This window comes from Hemitrygon akajei, chromosome 9, assembly GCF_048418815.1.
Source record: "Hemitrygon akajei chromosome 9, sHemAka1.3, whole genome shotgun sequence".
In the NCBI taxonomy this organism is placed as follows: Eukaryota; Metazoa; Chordata; class Chondrichthyes; order Myliobatiformes; family Dasyatidae; genus Hemitrygon; species Hemitrygon akajei.
The window spans coordinates 78219585-78235936 of NC_133132.1; the positions used below are offsets into that span (position 1 = coordinate 78219585).

At 39.0% G+C, this 16352-nt stretch overlaps 1 protein-coding gene across 4 annotated transcripts in view; it reads left to right on the top strand.

Annotated features, from left to right (window-relative positions):
• The window catches only part of ibtk (inhibitor of Bruton agammaglobulinemia tyrosine kinase), a 119366-nt gene extending 107076 nt beyond the window's left edge, over positions 1-12290 (top strand). For all 4 annotated transcript variants that reach the window (XM_073056416.1, XM_073056415.1, XM_073056418.1 and 1 more), the window contains 4 exons: positions 294-455; positions 827-985; positions 4820-4952; positions 7434-12290. In XM_073056416.1, the coding sequence (XP_072912517.1) occupies positions 294-455; positions 827-985; positions 4820-4952; positions 7434-7559 (580 nt within the window). In that variant the 3' untranslated portion in view covers positions 7560-12290. The remainder of the gene's footprint in view (positions 1-293; positions 456-826; positions 986-4819; positions 4953-7433) is intronic.
• The last annotated feature ends 4062 nt before the right edge of the window (positions 12291-16352 follow it).

A 16352-nucleotide genomic window follows, 5' to 3' on the forward strand; every position in this document is an offset into this window, starting at 1 on the left:
TTCCCCAGAAGTTAAGTTCTAATAGTATGTGAAAAACTCTTAACTAACTTTCTAACCCATCCATGTAAAATGTGGGGAGAATTTTTAAAAAGAATTGACGTAAGATTAGTGTAAATGAGTGATTGATGACCAGTTTATAGTTTAGAAGAGTTGCAATGGTTTAAACCTTCAGAGAAGATTAACATTCATAGGACTGAAATATAAAGCAATTCTTTTTCATTTTAACAAAAAAGTCTGCCAGAAATGCATAAGACTGTGAGAAAACTTTATTTAACAATGCAACATTTCCACAGTGGGAATAAATTATTGTGCCATGGAGGAAAGCTTTCTCAGAAACAAAGGAAGATGATTGCGATGGCTGCTAAAGAGCCAAGCACACACAACAGGCTGGACAACCCTCCCTTGAAATCAAGCCTAACTGCACAATTAACCCCATCTAAGATGGGAAGTGCTTGGTAAGATCAAGTATGACAAATTAAATTGAATGAATTTTAAATAATATTTAAAGCTTTTGCCCTGTTTCTGTTATATGTTTGGTTAATATTTTGTTTGTGATGATCTTCATGTATCAGCTTCATGTCATATGCAACTTGCCTCACTTAAATATATTTTTCTATTTTGAAGTTCTTATTGAACTTTTTGAAGTTCTTATTGAACTTATCCAAGGTAAAAGGCTTGGAATTCCAGTTGTGAAACCAAATATGAAAACTTGAAGATATACTAGGCTCTCAACTTTGGTATAATTGAGAAGCAGAACTCGTTTATTTAGTTCTCTTTAGTTACTTTAAAATGTAATTGTAAACACTAACGAAACATTTTTATTTAGGGCTACTCCATTCATTGGGCTCTCCTCTCCAAAATCATTCCGTGACCTATTGGTAGAAGAGAAGTCATCAGAAAGACCAGGTGATTCCCTGCTTTCCAGCTCATGGGAATACAGTTCTAAACAAGAAGAGGACCATAACAAATATGAGCAACCGATCAGGTGAAGAATTCAAGAAAATGTTTTTTATATTTGAATCCGTATTAATAATGCAGATATTGGAAATCTGAAATAAAAAGTGATTCCTGACTTGCTGGGTGTTGCATGCACTTTCTACTTCTATTTAAATTGACACATAATAAAATGACAGTATCCAGTTTTTATGTTCGGATTTTCTAATATAAAATTTTCTCCAAAAGCTTCACCTATGTCACTAATACTTTAGGTATTTTGCTACTATAGATTGGGTCATCCATAGAAAAGCATGACCAGTTGATTTAAGATAATTTGTTAATTTTAATAATTCAACCTTTGTCACTATGCTCTGTAGGGTTGCATCTGCTGATCCCTGTGCAAACAGTCTAATATTTTACATTAAAAGTTTCATTTCTTCAGTTGTAAAATCAAGTGTATGTGAAATATTCAAGAGGAGAACTAAACTGTATTTCAGTTAAATCTTCATGTTTATGTGTTAACATTCATAGAATTCTTCAGTCAATGTATTTACTGGAACTGTTTTGTCTTTTTATAAAGTAGCTTGAGCTCCGAAATAAGTAGATCTTGTGCAAACCGCTTTGTTCTTGGATAGCTGTATGGATTTTTTCTAGTTATGGACAGAAGAAATACGAGCAAGAGTAGGTTACTTGGCTCTTTGAGCCAGCTCTGCTATACAGAGAGTTCAGCTATGAACGAGTTCCGTTCCTGAGTCCGTCTTTAAGTCGGATTTGTACGTAAGTCGGAACAAGTACATCCGGTATTATTTAGCGTCAGTTAGTCAAACATTTGTCTTAGTATATAGTATATATTTTACCTTTCTATGCATATAAAACACTTAAGAAACATATGTATTCCAATAATTAAAGCACTGCGTTGCTTAGTAATAATTGTAGCTTTCATCAGGGCAGGGCCTTGCACATGCTCCATTATTCTCACTTTATCCTTTAAAATTGTTCCGATCGTTGACCGACTGTAGCTTAACGCTTTTCTAATAACCGATGGCGTTTCACCTCTTTCCGATCGCTTTATTATTTCCACTTCATTTTCAATCGCGATCACTTCCCGTCAATGGAACAGAAATACTGCGGGCGGCGTGTCCTGAGCTCCACTGACTCCCGAGGTCCGATGGGTCCTAAGGACCTCCACACTGAATTCCCCGGGTCCAAAGGTCCATCGCACTGAGACAGGTTAAATGGGACAAGTGGGGGCTGTGCTGGGTTTGGGTATTTGATCCTCCACAATATTCCGCGTGGGAATTTAAACTGGAGGCGGCAGTCATTATTAAACGATGTTGAGTTACGAGCTCGACATTAACCTGGCACGGATGGTACGGGAGTCACTGGAAAGACATCAACTTGGCATGGGAGTGGTCTGTCACTGGATTGAATTTGGGAACCTCCGTTCTCCAGCCCGGCGCTGATCTCACTGCGCCACCAGCCGACTGGAACGGGGCGGGGTCAGGGTGAATCTTGCTAAGAAAAATTTAAGCCAAGTACAAAGTTACACACTCAACACAGTGTCAACGGCAAGGACTTAAAATGGCAGACAGCGTCACGATCTGACTTAAAATGGCGGATGGTGTTCTCCTTCCTCGGTTCGTAAGTACGAGTTGTCCGTAAGTCGGATGTTCGTAACTCAGGGACTACCTGTACATCAAAATGTTGATCTTTTTCTCTGCAGCACCATTTTCCTGTCCTATTCCCATAGCCCTTTATTTTTTTTCTATTCTAGAAATCTGTTGATCCTTGTTGAGAATGAATTCTGAATTTCTGGTTAGAGAATTCCAAAGCTTCACAGTCCTTTGCATGAAAACATTTTTCCCTCCTCTCCATCCATCCCAAACTGCTTACCTTTTATTCCAAGTCTGTTGAGCTTTATTATTAACCTCCTATTTCTGTCCTTTTGGTCACAAAATTTTGGTAGTGGAAGTTCTTCCCTGCTTCAAAAGGGCAACAATTATACCAGTGCCCAGGAAGAGCAGGATGAGCTGCCTTAGCGACACCTATATCAATATAGCACTAGAGAAGCACTCACATCTACGGTGATGAAGTGCTTTGAGAGGTTGGTTATGGCTAGAATTAGCTTCTGTCTCAGCAAAGACTCTGTAGTTTGCCAGTTGTCACTGTAGGTCTACAGTGGTGTAATCTCACTGGCTCTTCATGTGGCCTTGGAACATCTGGACAATACAAATACTTGTGTTTATTGACTACAGCTCAGCATTTAACATAATCATTACCACAACTCTAATCAAAAAGCTTCAGAATATGGGCCTCTGTACCTCCCTCTGCAACTGAATCCTTGGCTTCATCACCAGAAGACCATAATCTATACGGATTGGAAGTAACATCTCCACCTCACTGACAGTCAACATTGGCGTACCACAGGGAATGGGTGCTCAGCCCATTGCTCTACTCTCTTTACACCCATGACTCTGTGGCCAGGCACAGCTCATGGGCCATCTATAAATTTGATAGTACAACTATCGTTGGCAGAATTTCAGAAGGTGACAAGAGGGCTTACAGGAGCAAGATATATCAGCTAATTAAGTGGTGTCACAGCAACAACCTTGCACTCAGCGTCAGTAAGACCAAAGAACTGATTGTGGACTTCAGAAAGGGAAAGACGAGGGAACACACCAGTCCTCATTGAGGGATCGAAAGTGAGCAATTTCATAAGGAATTTGAGGAGGTTTGGTATGTCACAAAAGACGCTCACGAGTTTCTACAGATGTATCGTGGAGAGCATTCTAACTGGCTGCATCACTGGCAGGTATGTGGGGGGCGGGGGAGGGATGTACAGGACTACTGCACTGGATTGAAATAAGCTGCAGAGAGTTATAAGCTTGTCAGCTCATTGTGGGCACTAGCCTCCGTAGTATCCAGGACATCTTCAAGGAGTGATGCCTCAAATAGGTGGCATCCATCATAAAGGGCTGGTATCACCCAGATTATGCCTTGTTCTCATTGCAACCACCAGGAAGGAGGTATAGAAGAGTGAAGGTGCACACTCATGGATTCAGGGTCAGCCTCTTCTCCTCTGCTGCCTGATTTTGAATGGACACTGAATCCATGGACACTACCTCACTACTTTTTTTAATTTTTGAACTACTTATTTAATATACAGTTGGAAGAAAAAGTTCGTGAACACTTTGCAATTACCTGGTTTTTTGCATTAATTACTCATAAAATGTGGTGCTGAAAGTGAATGAGTCACTACCAAGGCTAAATTCAAGCTTCATAAAGTAATTATTTCCTTTAAATATTAAAGTAGTGCTTAAATACAAATGAAAGCTTTGTTGGTCCATCTTGAAGACTGACTTATGGTGATTTCAAAATCCTCAGTTTTTATTTGATTGTTTATGATATGTAATCATCTTAGTCTCAATTTACATTATACATAAATGAATTCCTGTAGGCATCCAAGATAGCAAATACATTTTTTGGTCTAGTGTGTATGTAACAATTGCTTATTTACATAACTTCTACCTTAAGACCTTTGTAAACCACTTTGTTAAAGTAACTAAATCCTAGCCTTGCATTTGTGGATTTTTTGTAACGTATCTAATGTTATGATGACCACTTTGAAAATTTGGCCAAAGCAAATACAGGAGGTAATTTACTCCTTTAAAAAGCCATTGTACTTCAAGTATACGAATATGAATTTAGCAAAGTAGCAATTACTAACAATTGAGAATTACAAGATTCAGAATATTACGGGTAATATTTCCTTTTTCGAACTGCATCTAATTTATATTCAGCAATTCTTAACAATTGCAAGACAACTGGGTCTTGCTGTCTAATGAGGAAGTGAATTCACTTGAAATTGCTTCATCTCCAACAGTCCTTGGTTAACGACGGTTACCAAAAGCCAGCCAACAATGACTCCGGTTACTTTTGCGGCTATTGTGGAAGAGGAACGTCAGCAAGAGGCTGCACTTGTGAAGAGCAGGGAGAAGCCACTGGCATTGATTCAGGTAATATTACATGAAACAGGTAAACTGTTGCACAACTAACATGGTTTCCCATTCTTGTACTTGATGTCATAGGCAACGAAGACAGCCGGCCAAACACGACCTTCACTATCCTGTGCACTCTGCCCTTCCTGATCATTAAAAATGCCTCTCTATGTCTACATCACAGCAACTGTGCTACTTTGATATCTACAAAATGCCATCAATTTGAAATCCCTCACATTTGACAAACAGGAAACATTTTATTCTTAGTTGTCATCCTGAAGCGACTTGCTTTTTACTTCAGTTAACTGGAAATTCTAGGGAGGTATATCTTTCTAGAGATTATCCAAGGACATGAGAAATTGCTCACCAGTGTCAAGGGCAATGAGATCATTTTTTTCCTTTTCTATATAAACCATTTATGAATCAAAGACTGTTTACTCTTGGTGTCCTGATTCATACTGATGATATTTATACAGGGAGTACCTGGAGTAATTACTACATTTTTTGTTTATTCTAGAATCTTCATTAGATACTTTATGCAATGTAATTCATATATAAAATGAAACACACAAAGTGGAGGGGAGTTGTTTAATTAAGCCAGGTCTAGATAGGGTGCAATTGGAGGGCACTCATTGAAGGTAATTGCTAGATGAAACAGACACAAGTTAAGGAAATAATTGAAAACACAGAACATACTGTCAGATCAAGTAGCAGAAACAAACATTCATCCTGATTAATAAATTATTTGAGTACTTGCTACATAATTGCATTTCAGTACAGATAAAAGAACTGGAAACGGATCAGATCCATTTTGACTAGCACGGACAGGGAATGCCAAAAATTCCTGTGATACATCAATTTTGGAGCTTGCCCTGGCACAGGTTCACCTGGTCGAATTACCTCCATTTATACTACAATATCACTAATAAGTACACTAAAACTCCAAGAATCAGCACACTCTGAACTTTGGTAACTCTGAACTGACAGGGAGTCCAGACAATTGGTAAGGTTGGCATAGCAAATGGAGTTGTTACCTCACAACTCTGACACTGATCTGTGCTGCTTGTGTGGAATTTGCATATTTTCCATATGACTGGTTTACCCAGAGTTTACCCTCCCCTTAGTATGTAGTGATAGAACATGAAGTATTGGTGGAGGCTGTGGGGAGAATAAAATGGAATTGATATTTAATTACTAGAAATGGGTGCTTGATGATTGATGTGAACTCAGTGGGTCAGTTGGCCTGATTTTTGTGCTTTATGACCTATAATATCCCCTATTAATATCCCAAATACACCTTTAATTAATTTTTAAAAATGTGTTACATAGTATTACTTGTCCAGTGAACCCATTAAGTTTTAATGGAGCATGGGCACGGAGGCCCTGGTGCTTTTCTGGGAAATATGGGAAATGTCAACTTGATAGCTAGAAAGTGAGCCATCAGGATTCACAGATACATAGCTCGCAGGCTTTCAGAATATAACCATACTCGGCTATCTTTAACTCTAAGTATACACTTTGATAAATCTGTCTTTGACAAACTAGGTACTGAAGTGGGATTTTGACCCGAGACGTCAACAATTATTTCCCTCTCATAGATGCTGCTCAACCCACTGAATTCTTCCAGCAGATTGCTTATTGCTCCAGATACCTGCATTTGCAGTTTCTTGTGAGACCAAGTTAAAAAAAATGGGTGGAGAGGTTTTTTTGTGAGGGACACCGGTATAGGTCAAGGTCTTTTTGGTGGGAGCTGGGAGAAGACAGGATGGAAGATGGCTGAGGATGCCGTTCCTGTTGCACAAAGTGATTTGTGCGGATAAATGGTTTCAAGGAGGAAGGACCAATACTCCCGTGGGAGAGCCCGCTTGTTTGAGGTGGATTTTGAGCAACTTTCGGAAGGTGGTGTGTGCTGCCACACAGACCGAGGGTTCAGCGTGTGAGTTACAGACAGCTTCAAGATGAGCTCCAACTTGTGTACACATTTGACTGTTTAATTATAATGTTGTTTTTCATCTTTTCTTTAATAGCTCTTTGGTTAAGTTAACGTTCATAAGTATACTTTTATAATTCTATGCACTGCAGAATCTATTATTTCTTGCCAACAGTTGATAGCAAGGGGCCAGTAAATTACACAGCATTCACACAAACCTGGGTTTAGGTGGGCAAGACATCCCAACCTCACAGGTTTGGCAGGACCAAAGTCGTATACAACCTAGACGTACGGTGGGTTTCTCGTCATGGAGTCCAGTGACTAATGAGGCACATTTCCAGGGACTCCCAGTAAAAAGGCAGAAAACTTGTAATCTCATTAGATTCATCTTCATCACTTGTATTTTATGTCTAAGGTTGTACGTAATGTGTTTATTAACCATGTTAATGTTAATCGTGTTAATGAGGGTCTGTTGCTAATGGATTTTTCAACTAACCAGGAAGTAATTTAATAATTACTATTATCTAATGTCTCCAAATTTTGTAAGTGATTTTTTTCCTTATTTTCAGATTGAGGAATGTGCTATCCAGGAATTATTAATCCACTATCAAGCCTTTGACAACCCTGAAGAATTCATTATAATTGATAGATCACCACAAGGGCCCATGGCAGCCCCAGTATGGAGTAAACATTGATTCTTGCCTCTTTTTGTTTAGAACTATCAATATTATATAGTCATAAAATTAAATTGGTCAGTGCTTGATTTGTGGAAAATAGCTGCATTTACAAAAGAGTTAAAGTGTGCCTCTTTGTTAAGTGCCGCAGGAGATCGTTTGCTGTGTTTAATCTCAATTGCTATTAAAATGTTTATTGTGCTAGATTATATTTTTCATCTAGATTATAAAGGTCTTTACAACTAACATACAGTGTGAAGCACTGATCAAATATTGATGTGTCTCCACTTCCCCAACACAAATGTTTTCATACACACAATTTAAAGCATACCTTTTGTGGCCACATTGCAAAATTAGTGGCAGAGAATTCTAGACTGAATGCTGGGTAAATTATTGGGCACAGACTACAGAATGTTGAGTCAGTAAGAAGGTAAAAGTTCTGGAGGTAGCAGTTTTTCACAGTGATAGTAGTAAGGGGAACTCCTGCCCTATTATTTTGGATTCTTGTCTAGCTGCAGCTCCTGTATTAAAATTGCAGTATATCCAATTAATTCAGTGGTAGAGCACCAATAATTTTCCTTGGTTGCTGACTCCTACTTTCACTTAAGGTGTTAATATAGTTTTTCTCGGTTGCTTAACCACACTGGTCAAAATGATAGCCATGTTCTCAAAACAGTTGATACCGTCACAAAATACTCATTCTCACTGGCAAAACAATAAATCAATTAAAACAGTAGCACACATTACACCACTAACACAAGTAAGCAATCACCAGATAATCACTGGCAAAACACTGACCATCCTTCTCACTGAGGCATAACATGAACAGAGTAGTAAGTCGTACAGTGTGATGTTACTTCGTAGAATGCCAGAGATCAGGACATTTAGTCCATTATTGTAAATATAAAGATTACAACTCCAACCGCAAATGAGGACGTTGAAGGACCAACAGAATGATTACAGTATTCACTGTAATCTCAGAAGTTCACTATCTGTTATTACATGAAAGTCGGACATAAAATTGCTGTCACCTTTAGGGGAAGAAACATACGGTGATGATGGCATCCGTCTGTCTCAAAGGACAATGGACAAGTCCGAGTGGAAGGTATGGAGATCTTGAGATGCCTAGTCATCAAGATCCCCCTCTCAGCCTCACAGGTGTACTCCAAGGGAAAGCGAAGCAATTTGTTTGGCACCAGCTTGGCTGTAGGAGCTGCTGGAAGGATGTTCAGCAATATCCAGCCACCTTGGGGACTGCACTCTGGATTTTCTATTTGGGTTTACTCCCGTATCCTTCGTCTCTCTTCCGAGGCTGCCCACAAGGCAGTGGGGCAATTTGACCATAGCTGGGTCTACATGCCGGTGGGCTTGTGTTCTACATGTGCAGGGGGATGGACCACCTCCTCCTCATCCTCTGTAGTTCAACCTGAGTCTGAAGGGTATTCAGTTTCCATGTGTTGCCAGCAAGATGGCACTGCATGAAGCTTGCTGTAGGAGAGGCTCTGTTCTGGCAGGGAGAGACTTTCACATTCATCTCTCCCTTGTGCAAGACTGCTAGCCAGTGGTAGAAGCTGAAAGCGAGGGCAACAAGCACTACCCACTACACTAGCACACTAGATGTGTCACACGGCCATTTTGACATACAGCTGTACATCTCTGATGATAAATACAGTGCAATAATGTTCACATCTGATATATTCTGTCCCTAATGTTAAACCACATCTTTTCATCAGCATCACAGAGAATATGCTCCCTAGCGATGCAGTGGGGGAAATACCTTCTGGAATGCCTACTCCAGCCCTGGTATCTTGACACTGATTATATGACAAGTCTATGTCATAGTGCCCATCAGTGGTATTCACTGATAAGGATGCTTGTCATAGACCTTCCATCTCCAGGAGGGGGGGAAAAACTCTTCAATAAGGTTGAGAAATAGGGGTGTGGTGGAAGGAATTCTACACTCGTGCGTAGATGAGCTTGAAACCAGTCTGTCACTGCAAATGAGTGGTGGAAAGATGCATTGTCCCATATGATGACATTGTGGGCCGTTGATCTTGGCATCCTGTTCCTCCTTGGACAATAAGAGTTACCTGTAAAGCACATCAAGGAATGTGATATGGTGTGGGATGTTACATGGCCTAATCATTGGGAGATATGCCAGAACAGCAGTATCTAATATGGCTGCACGCATGGTCATATTTGAACTTCTGTCATTTTGTCTGGACTGTCGTTCTTTGCCTTGCACCATTCCTTCCTTCCTTCTTGTCTTAGACATACAGTATTGAAGCCAGCTTTATCAATATGGATGAATTTGGGTGGCATCACATTGGACTCTAGTTCTATTATCCTTTGTAATCACAATAGAGAAGACAAAGTGAAACACATGGAAGAGTGAAAAGGAATGAAGTACTCTGTAAAGCCTACATGTATGAAGCTGACAATGTAGCTGTACATACAGTACAGTTACCTCAGTTCCTTAACCCTGTCACTGTGGCACTATGTAGGTATGTTTCAGTTTGATGTGGTGATGTTCCAACACTATAAATTGTCAATATACTGACAATATTTGAGAAGATGGTAAAGTCTGTAGTTACAGCTTTGTATTTCATGCAAGTGTATGGCATTGTTCATTAGTACCATCTGAACAATTGTTGCTTCTCGTCCAGCTTTGAACACCTTGGCTTGCCTGTCAGCCTGAGGTGGTCTTACAATTTTAAGAAAACAAGTATTTTTCAAATGAGCACGTTACTGTAGCACATTATTTGTAGGGGGAAAACATGGGTGTCAAACTCATTTATGTAACATACATTTGCGATGTGATTTCTTACCCGATTCACATTCCTAACTGTAGGGATAATTGATACCACACATGAACATGGCACATTAGGCTGCACTCTTAGACCAGCCTCACTCATAGGCCATGATTTAGGACATCGTCAACAATAACTGCTCATAGGTCACTAGAGATCTCTGTTCTTCCTCCCTCTCTCCTATCAGCTCTTTCACCGTGCATCTGAACTCATCCCTATCAAGCTTGTGGATATTCTCTCCTTTTGTTTTACATGTTCAAATAAAGCTACAGTAACTCCAACCATGTGTGTCAGTGGGCTGATTGGTGTATCAACAGATTTGCAATGATGGCTTAATTCCTTGCAAAGTGGAACCACTTTGAGTTAATGATTTGGCATTGATTGTTATCAGCTGGGGGCATTTGATTATGTTTTGCTTGGCCTGACACTTCAATTGATTTTTGTGCCTTCTGATGTGACTAGTGTTTTGCAAAAGCTTCATTAGCAATTGAGACCTGTGTACATACGGTAAGAAAAGGTTGACTGTTGTGCTGAAGTGGTTACTGTTTTGCTCAGATGGAATTTAGAATTGACCACGTGCACTGCTGACTTGATCAAAAGTGTCTAGGCAACTGGGAAAGCTAATTGTTGGGAGTGCCTGATAACAGGGAAAATAAAATTTGTGGGAAAATGAATTCATTCACATTTGATAATTAACAACAAGCAGTGTTGAAGTTTTACAAGATGTCACCCAGTCTCTGGAAGCTCTTAGTCACTACTGTTTATGATGGTTTACAACTTGTGCATAATTAATAAATTGCTCTGATTATTTTTAATAACTTCAATTTTTGTTAGTCACAAAGAATGCAATTTATTGTAAAAAAAAAGCACAAAAAAACTCACTTTGTAGCACATTATTCTTTCATAGTTGCTTTAAACCTAAGTAAATTAAACTCCTGTTCCCTATTGCTGACACCAAGGTTGTCTGTACCATTTTAGGCCTGGATATAGGGATGTTGGCAGCTTAGCTTGCCTGTGTTCAGACTTGAGGTGGCAGCCTTTTTGACAGTAATGGATGCTACTTACATTTGGCACAGTTTGCAAGCAGAGTATGTGAGTGTGAGTGCTTAAGAAACTCTACTTAAGAACAAACCACGATGCACACGGCTTTTAATTAAACTTAATAGTATCTGATTGCAGTTGTCTAAATGGAGACATTACTGTTAGGTGTTGTATATTAAAATGTTACCAGTCCATTGCAGTTCAACTGTTGTGTTGGTTTTTAGAAGTGCTGAAATAAACTTCTAATGGAAAATATGTTCATATAAAAATGATCTGATGAAGAATGATGTTTTTTTCGCTGTTGCTAATTTGTGAACATTTAAGCTTGCACTGCTTTGAAAGTCATAATTTATCACTACTTTATGCATTCAATGAAAATGAGTGAGTTTCAAATTGTCCAGTAGGTTTGAACATAACATAAACTGCAAGATTATAAGAGAACTTAAATTGGTATGCTATCTAGGACTCCCAAAATATACATCATTTTGAGGCAATGCAGGTATTTGTGGTTTTGTGTTTGACAGCTGTTACCCTAATTGTGTAGTTATTCATGCATGATTTGTTTGTTACGTAATTTATTTGTATTTGCACAAATGAGGTTGGAGCTGTTGACTTCCCTGTACCTTTAACAAAAATGATGTGATTTCGGCTCTGCCGAGTGAAATGTTTGCTCTTCCTAGTTGTCCTTTTGCAGATTAAGCATCTCCAATTATAAGAAGAATCACTGCACAAAGATGCCTTAATGGCAGTTAGAAAGGGGTCTGGGCAAATAAATATAATTTTTAAGATGCGGTGTTCTTGATCCTTAAGTGTACGTTAAAACAAAATCTTGTAAATGGGGTTCAGCCATGATGGGTGGCAAGCTGATGCAACAAAAGCAATAAACATCCACTTGAACAAATATCAGATGATTTCTTTTTAATATAACATTATACATGTTCCTTAATGCTTGATTAACAGGGTAAATACAAGCAGGCTTTTTCCACTGAGGTTGGGTGGGTCAACCAAAACCAGATGTCATGGGTTAAGTGTGAAAGGTGAGAGGTTTAAGGGGAACATGACAGGAATCTACTCAGTCGCGAGTATGGAATGAGCTGCCAGCATAAGTGGTGCACGTGAGTTCAAGTTCAATGTTTAAGCAAAATTTAGATAGGTACATGGATAGTAGGGATATGGAGGGCTATGGTCTGGGTGCAGGGCGAAGGGAGTAGGCAATTTAAATGATTTTGGCAGGGATTAGGTGGGATAAAGGGCCTTTTCTGTGCTGTACTTTTCTATGTCACTAAAGTTCCTGCAACCTCAACAAAAATTAATATATTTTGATCTTTTCAATTCTGTAGCACATTTGTAATGTATTTAAGTCTTAACACAATGTTTATTATCACCTTTTCAGGGCAGTCCCAGTATGGTTCAAATGTTTGACAATTTTCTGTAGTGCCAAATGGGTGATTTGAACCACTGAAGACTTGCGCTAATATCAAGTCTCCTAATATTGCTTCAAACAAACTGGAGAATTATTTAAATATTTGGGTGTATGCCATCCATCTGGGGGAAATCACATGCATTGATGCAACAGAGACGCACACATTTTTACAAACTACTGATTTTAATTGTGTTTCCTCCAATGGAAGAGGAAGGATTGCCTCATTTTGGTTTTGTTGCCAATTAGCATACCCTGTTTGCTCTGACAACTGCTAGGCTGGCAGCAACCAACTGTGCACCTTTACAACTTTTTATCTAGTGCAACATTTCAAGGTTCTTCACTGACAACAATGATACGAAGGCACTTAGAAATGTTAGTAGATTGGAGACATAAAAATTTGTCAATGGTTTGGTTTAAAGAAGTACCATGAGGTACAAGAGAGATTTGGGCACCTTCCCCCTCCACTTCTAGACCTCATGCAGTGTGTTCACAGAACACATGTCTTTCTCCCTCCCCTCATTCTCCACATGCACCAACAGATACTCTAGCCATCTTGTTTCCTTGGGAGAAATCTGAGCTTGAGTTGAAGTAGTTGAATGCAAAGCTGCTAGTCTACAAGTCAGTTGGGAAATCAAAGAATTTACACATTCTTTTCTGAATGACATCTAATGAATCAAGTTAATTTTTAACAGTCTAGCATTTTTCATGACCACTTTTGCACTGTACTGCATTTGTCCAGGGTGTATTTGTTTATTATTCTTTCTCATCATGTGGGCATCACTTGGTCGGCTGCTGTCTATGTAGTGAAGATTATCCTGGAATTGGACCCAGCAGTACTGAAAGAATTAAAATGTACACCAGATGTGGGATGTATGTCAAAGAAATGATGCCGGTCTTGTCCTTTTAATGCAATAGATCTAATTGGATTTTTTTTTTTGCATCTTTGAGCGGCCGATCACTAATTGCATTTTACTAAAAGGAGCAATTCTGACCAGTTTGGGCCAGTAAGGTATCAATGCAATTTTTGATAAGTAATTCTGCAATGGTAAATTGGCTTATTATTGTCATATGTACCAAGATACAATGAAAACCTTTGTTCTGAATGCCATCCATACAGATCACTTCAGCACATCAGGTAGCACAAGTGAAAAGGAATAATAGTGCATGGTTGCCATTCAGTCTATGAAGAAGCCCCTGCATGAGATATTTGCAATGGATCTCATTCAGCAAACTCTCACTTCAACATTTCATAAAATCAGTTCTGATAGCTCCCATGCACGATTTAACCCAATGGGCTGTAGGGTTCGGCATCCCACTTAATACATGGATCCTGTTTCCACACATTGAAATTCATCAAGTTCTGATTCCGGAACGCCCTTGAAATTTACCAAGCACCATTCTGCAGAAATCAACAAGTTCCTTTTCACATGTTCCTGCTAAACTCACTAGCTCCCTGGAGCTCTGGCTGTTTGTTGTAGCTGAGCCATCTGAGAATAAAGGACATGTTCCTTTGCAACTTGCTAGGTTCTCTTAAAATATACTAAAGTGTAATACTATTTTTTAAGTGAATGTAAATTTATTTGGATATTAATATGGATAATCCATAGTCTGGAAAATCTCAGATTTATTATAACTGGCATATGAAATTTGATTTGCAACAGCAATACAATGCGAAGAGACAAAATTCTATAAATTATAGAAATAGTGCAAAAAAAAAGGAATAGAGGTTCATGGAACATTCAGATACCTAATAGCAGAATGAAAGAAGCTGTACCTAAATCAGTTGCAGAGGAAGGTACAGCAGTCTGCGCTTTCAAGCTTGGTTATTAGTACCGAGAGAATGATGGTGTTGAATGCTGTGTTGAATTGAAACAGTGATCTCTGTTACAGATTTCTAAGTACTCCAACGCAGAGTGGGGAGCTGTAGACAAATTGCAGCAGGTCTAGCTCCTTGCAGAATTCTAGCTTTCACATTGGTCAAAAAATAATATAAGCAATCCTGAATAATTTTTAAAAAGCTGCACTTTTAAAAGAATTTGAGTAGATTTCCTGCACCACCAAAGCCCTTTTCCAAAAAAAGTAAGGGATTGACTTGAGTACTCAAAATAATAGTAATGGGGAAGATGGTGGGTCAGCGGATCTCAACAGCAGGGGGTATTTCATTGACCTATAGTTGACCAAACAAATGGAATTCCTAACTAGTGGGCTGAAGAAATCACCTAATATTATCAGACATCAAATAAAGGGGTATCTGTCCAGCACCCTGTGCAATTCTGGACATCGATACAGAATTTCACAGTGTTGAATTGAGCAAACCTTAATATTGTTGGGGGTACTTTGCCAGCCAGTGTTTCACATGACAGAAAATGTTTGTTCTACTGCAGTACGAAATAAGTTCATGCCTACAACAGCTTGAAAGTAACATTCCACTATCCCTCTAGCAGTGTGAAGCGATAGTTCCTCTACTCAAACATTGTGATGCCCTTTGTCCTCAGATGGATTAGCTATAATGATGAACAGCCACTATTAACATTGACCATACATGGCACGCAGGTTTATGCAGTGGGTCAGGGCTCCAGCGACCTATGTTCAATTCAGAATATCTGCTCCTGCCTGCGTTGGAGTATCAGGAAGGCTGAGATTACTAGAGTCATGAACTTCCTGATAGATGTTCACTAGGATTTTGCTGGCAAATGTCTGCTGAAGGTCCTCTTGAAATTACCTCAACACTTATCTGTTGGCCCCGTGCCGTTTTGGTGTAGTGCAAAACAAAGTCTTCATCTTGAAAGCAGTTTAAGTACATTTAAATACAAAGAAAGTTGGAAACAGTATTTTGACTTAAAACACACAAGTACAGGACGTAATTAAAACATTAATATTGATTAAATATAAATACAGCTGCTTTTAATTTCAAGTCAGTGACTCCATTCTCACAAATATATGCCAGCATTTTGGCTCACCATGTCAAAATTGCATCTCTTGGTTTGGTGCTGAGTTCAGAAGTGGATGGAAATGGGAGAGGGCTAATAAAAGTGTTCTGTTTCCAGCATATCTTGTCTTTGGTACTATATTGCCAAAGTGACAATGCCAGCAACTGTACAGCTGGCTGGTGGTACAGCTGGAGAATGAGTATTGAGATGATGATGGCAGTACTTTGTTAAAAAGGAACAGGTTTATTATGCAAGAGGAGTACAGCTAAGATGTTAAAACCAAAACTATTGCTCATCTCTAAATCACTGTTCTAGCCTTCATTATTCTTTTCATAAAATGTCATGCCAAATCAAACAAAGAATTCAAGTTAAATGCATATTCCTTTTCTTCCTTTTTAAGTGGCATGCTGCATTATAAAAGGATTCTATGAAAATGCATGTTGTCATTGTGAGTTTCATTGTCATTGTCAAGGTAATCGTATCATCTTTTTACATTTGCTCAAGGAGCTAATTAGGAGTCTCAATTTGGTAAGACCATAAGACACAGGAGCAGCATTAGGTCCTTTGACCCATTGAGTCTACTCTGCCATTCTATCATGCCTGATTTATT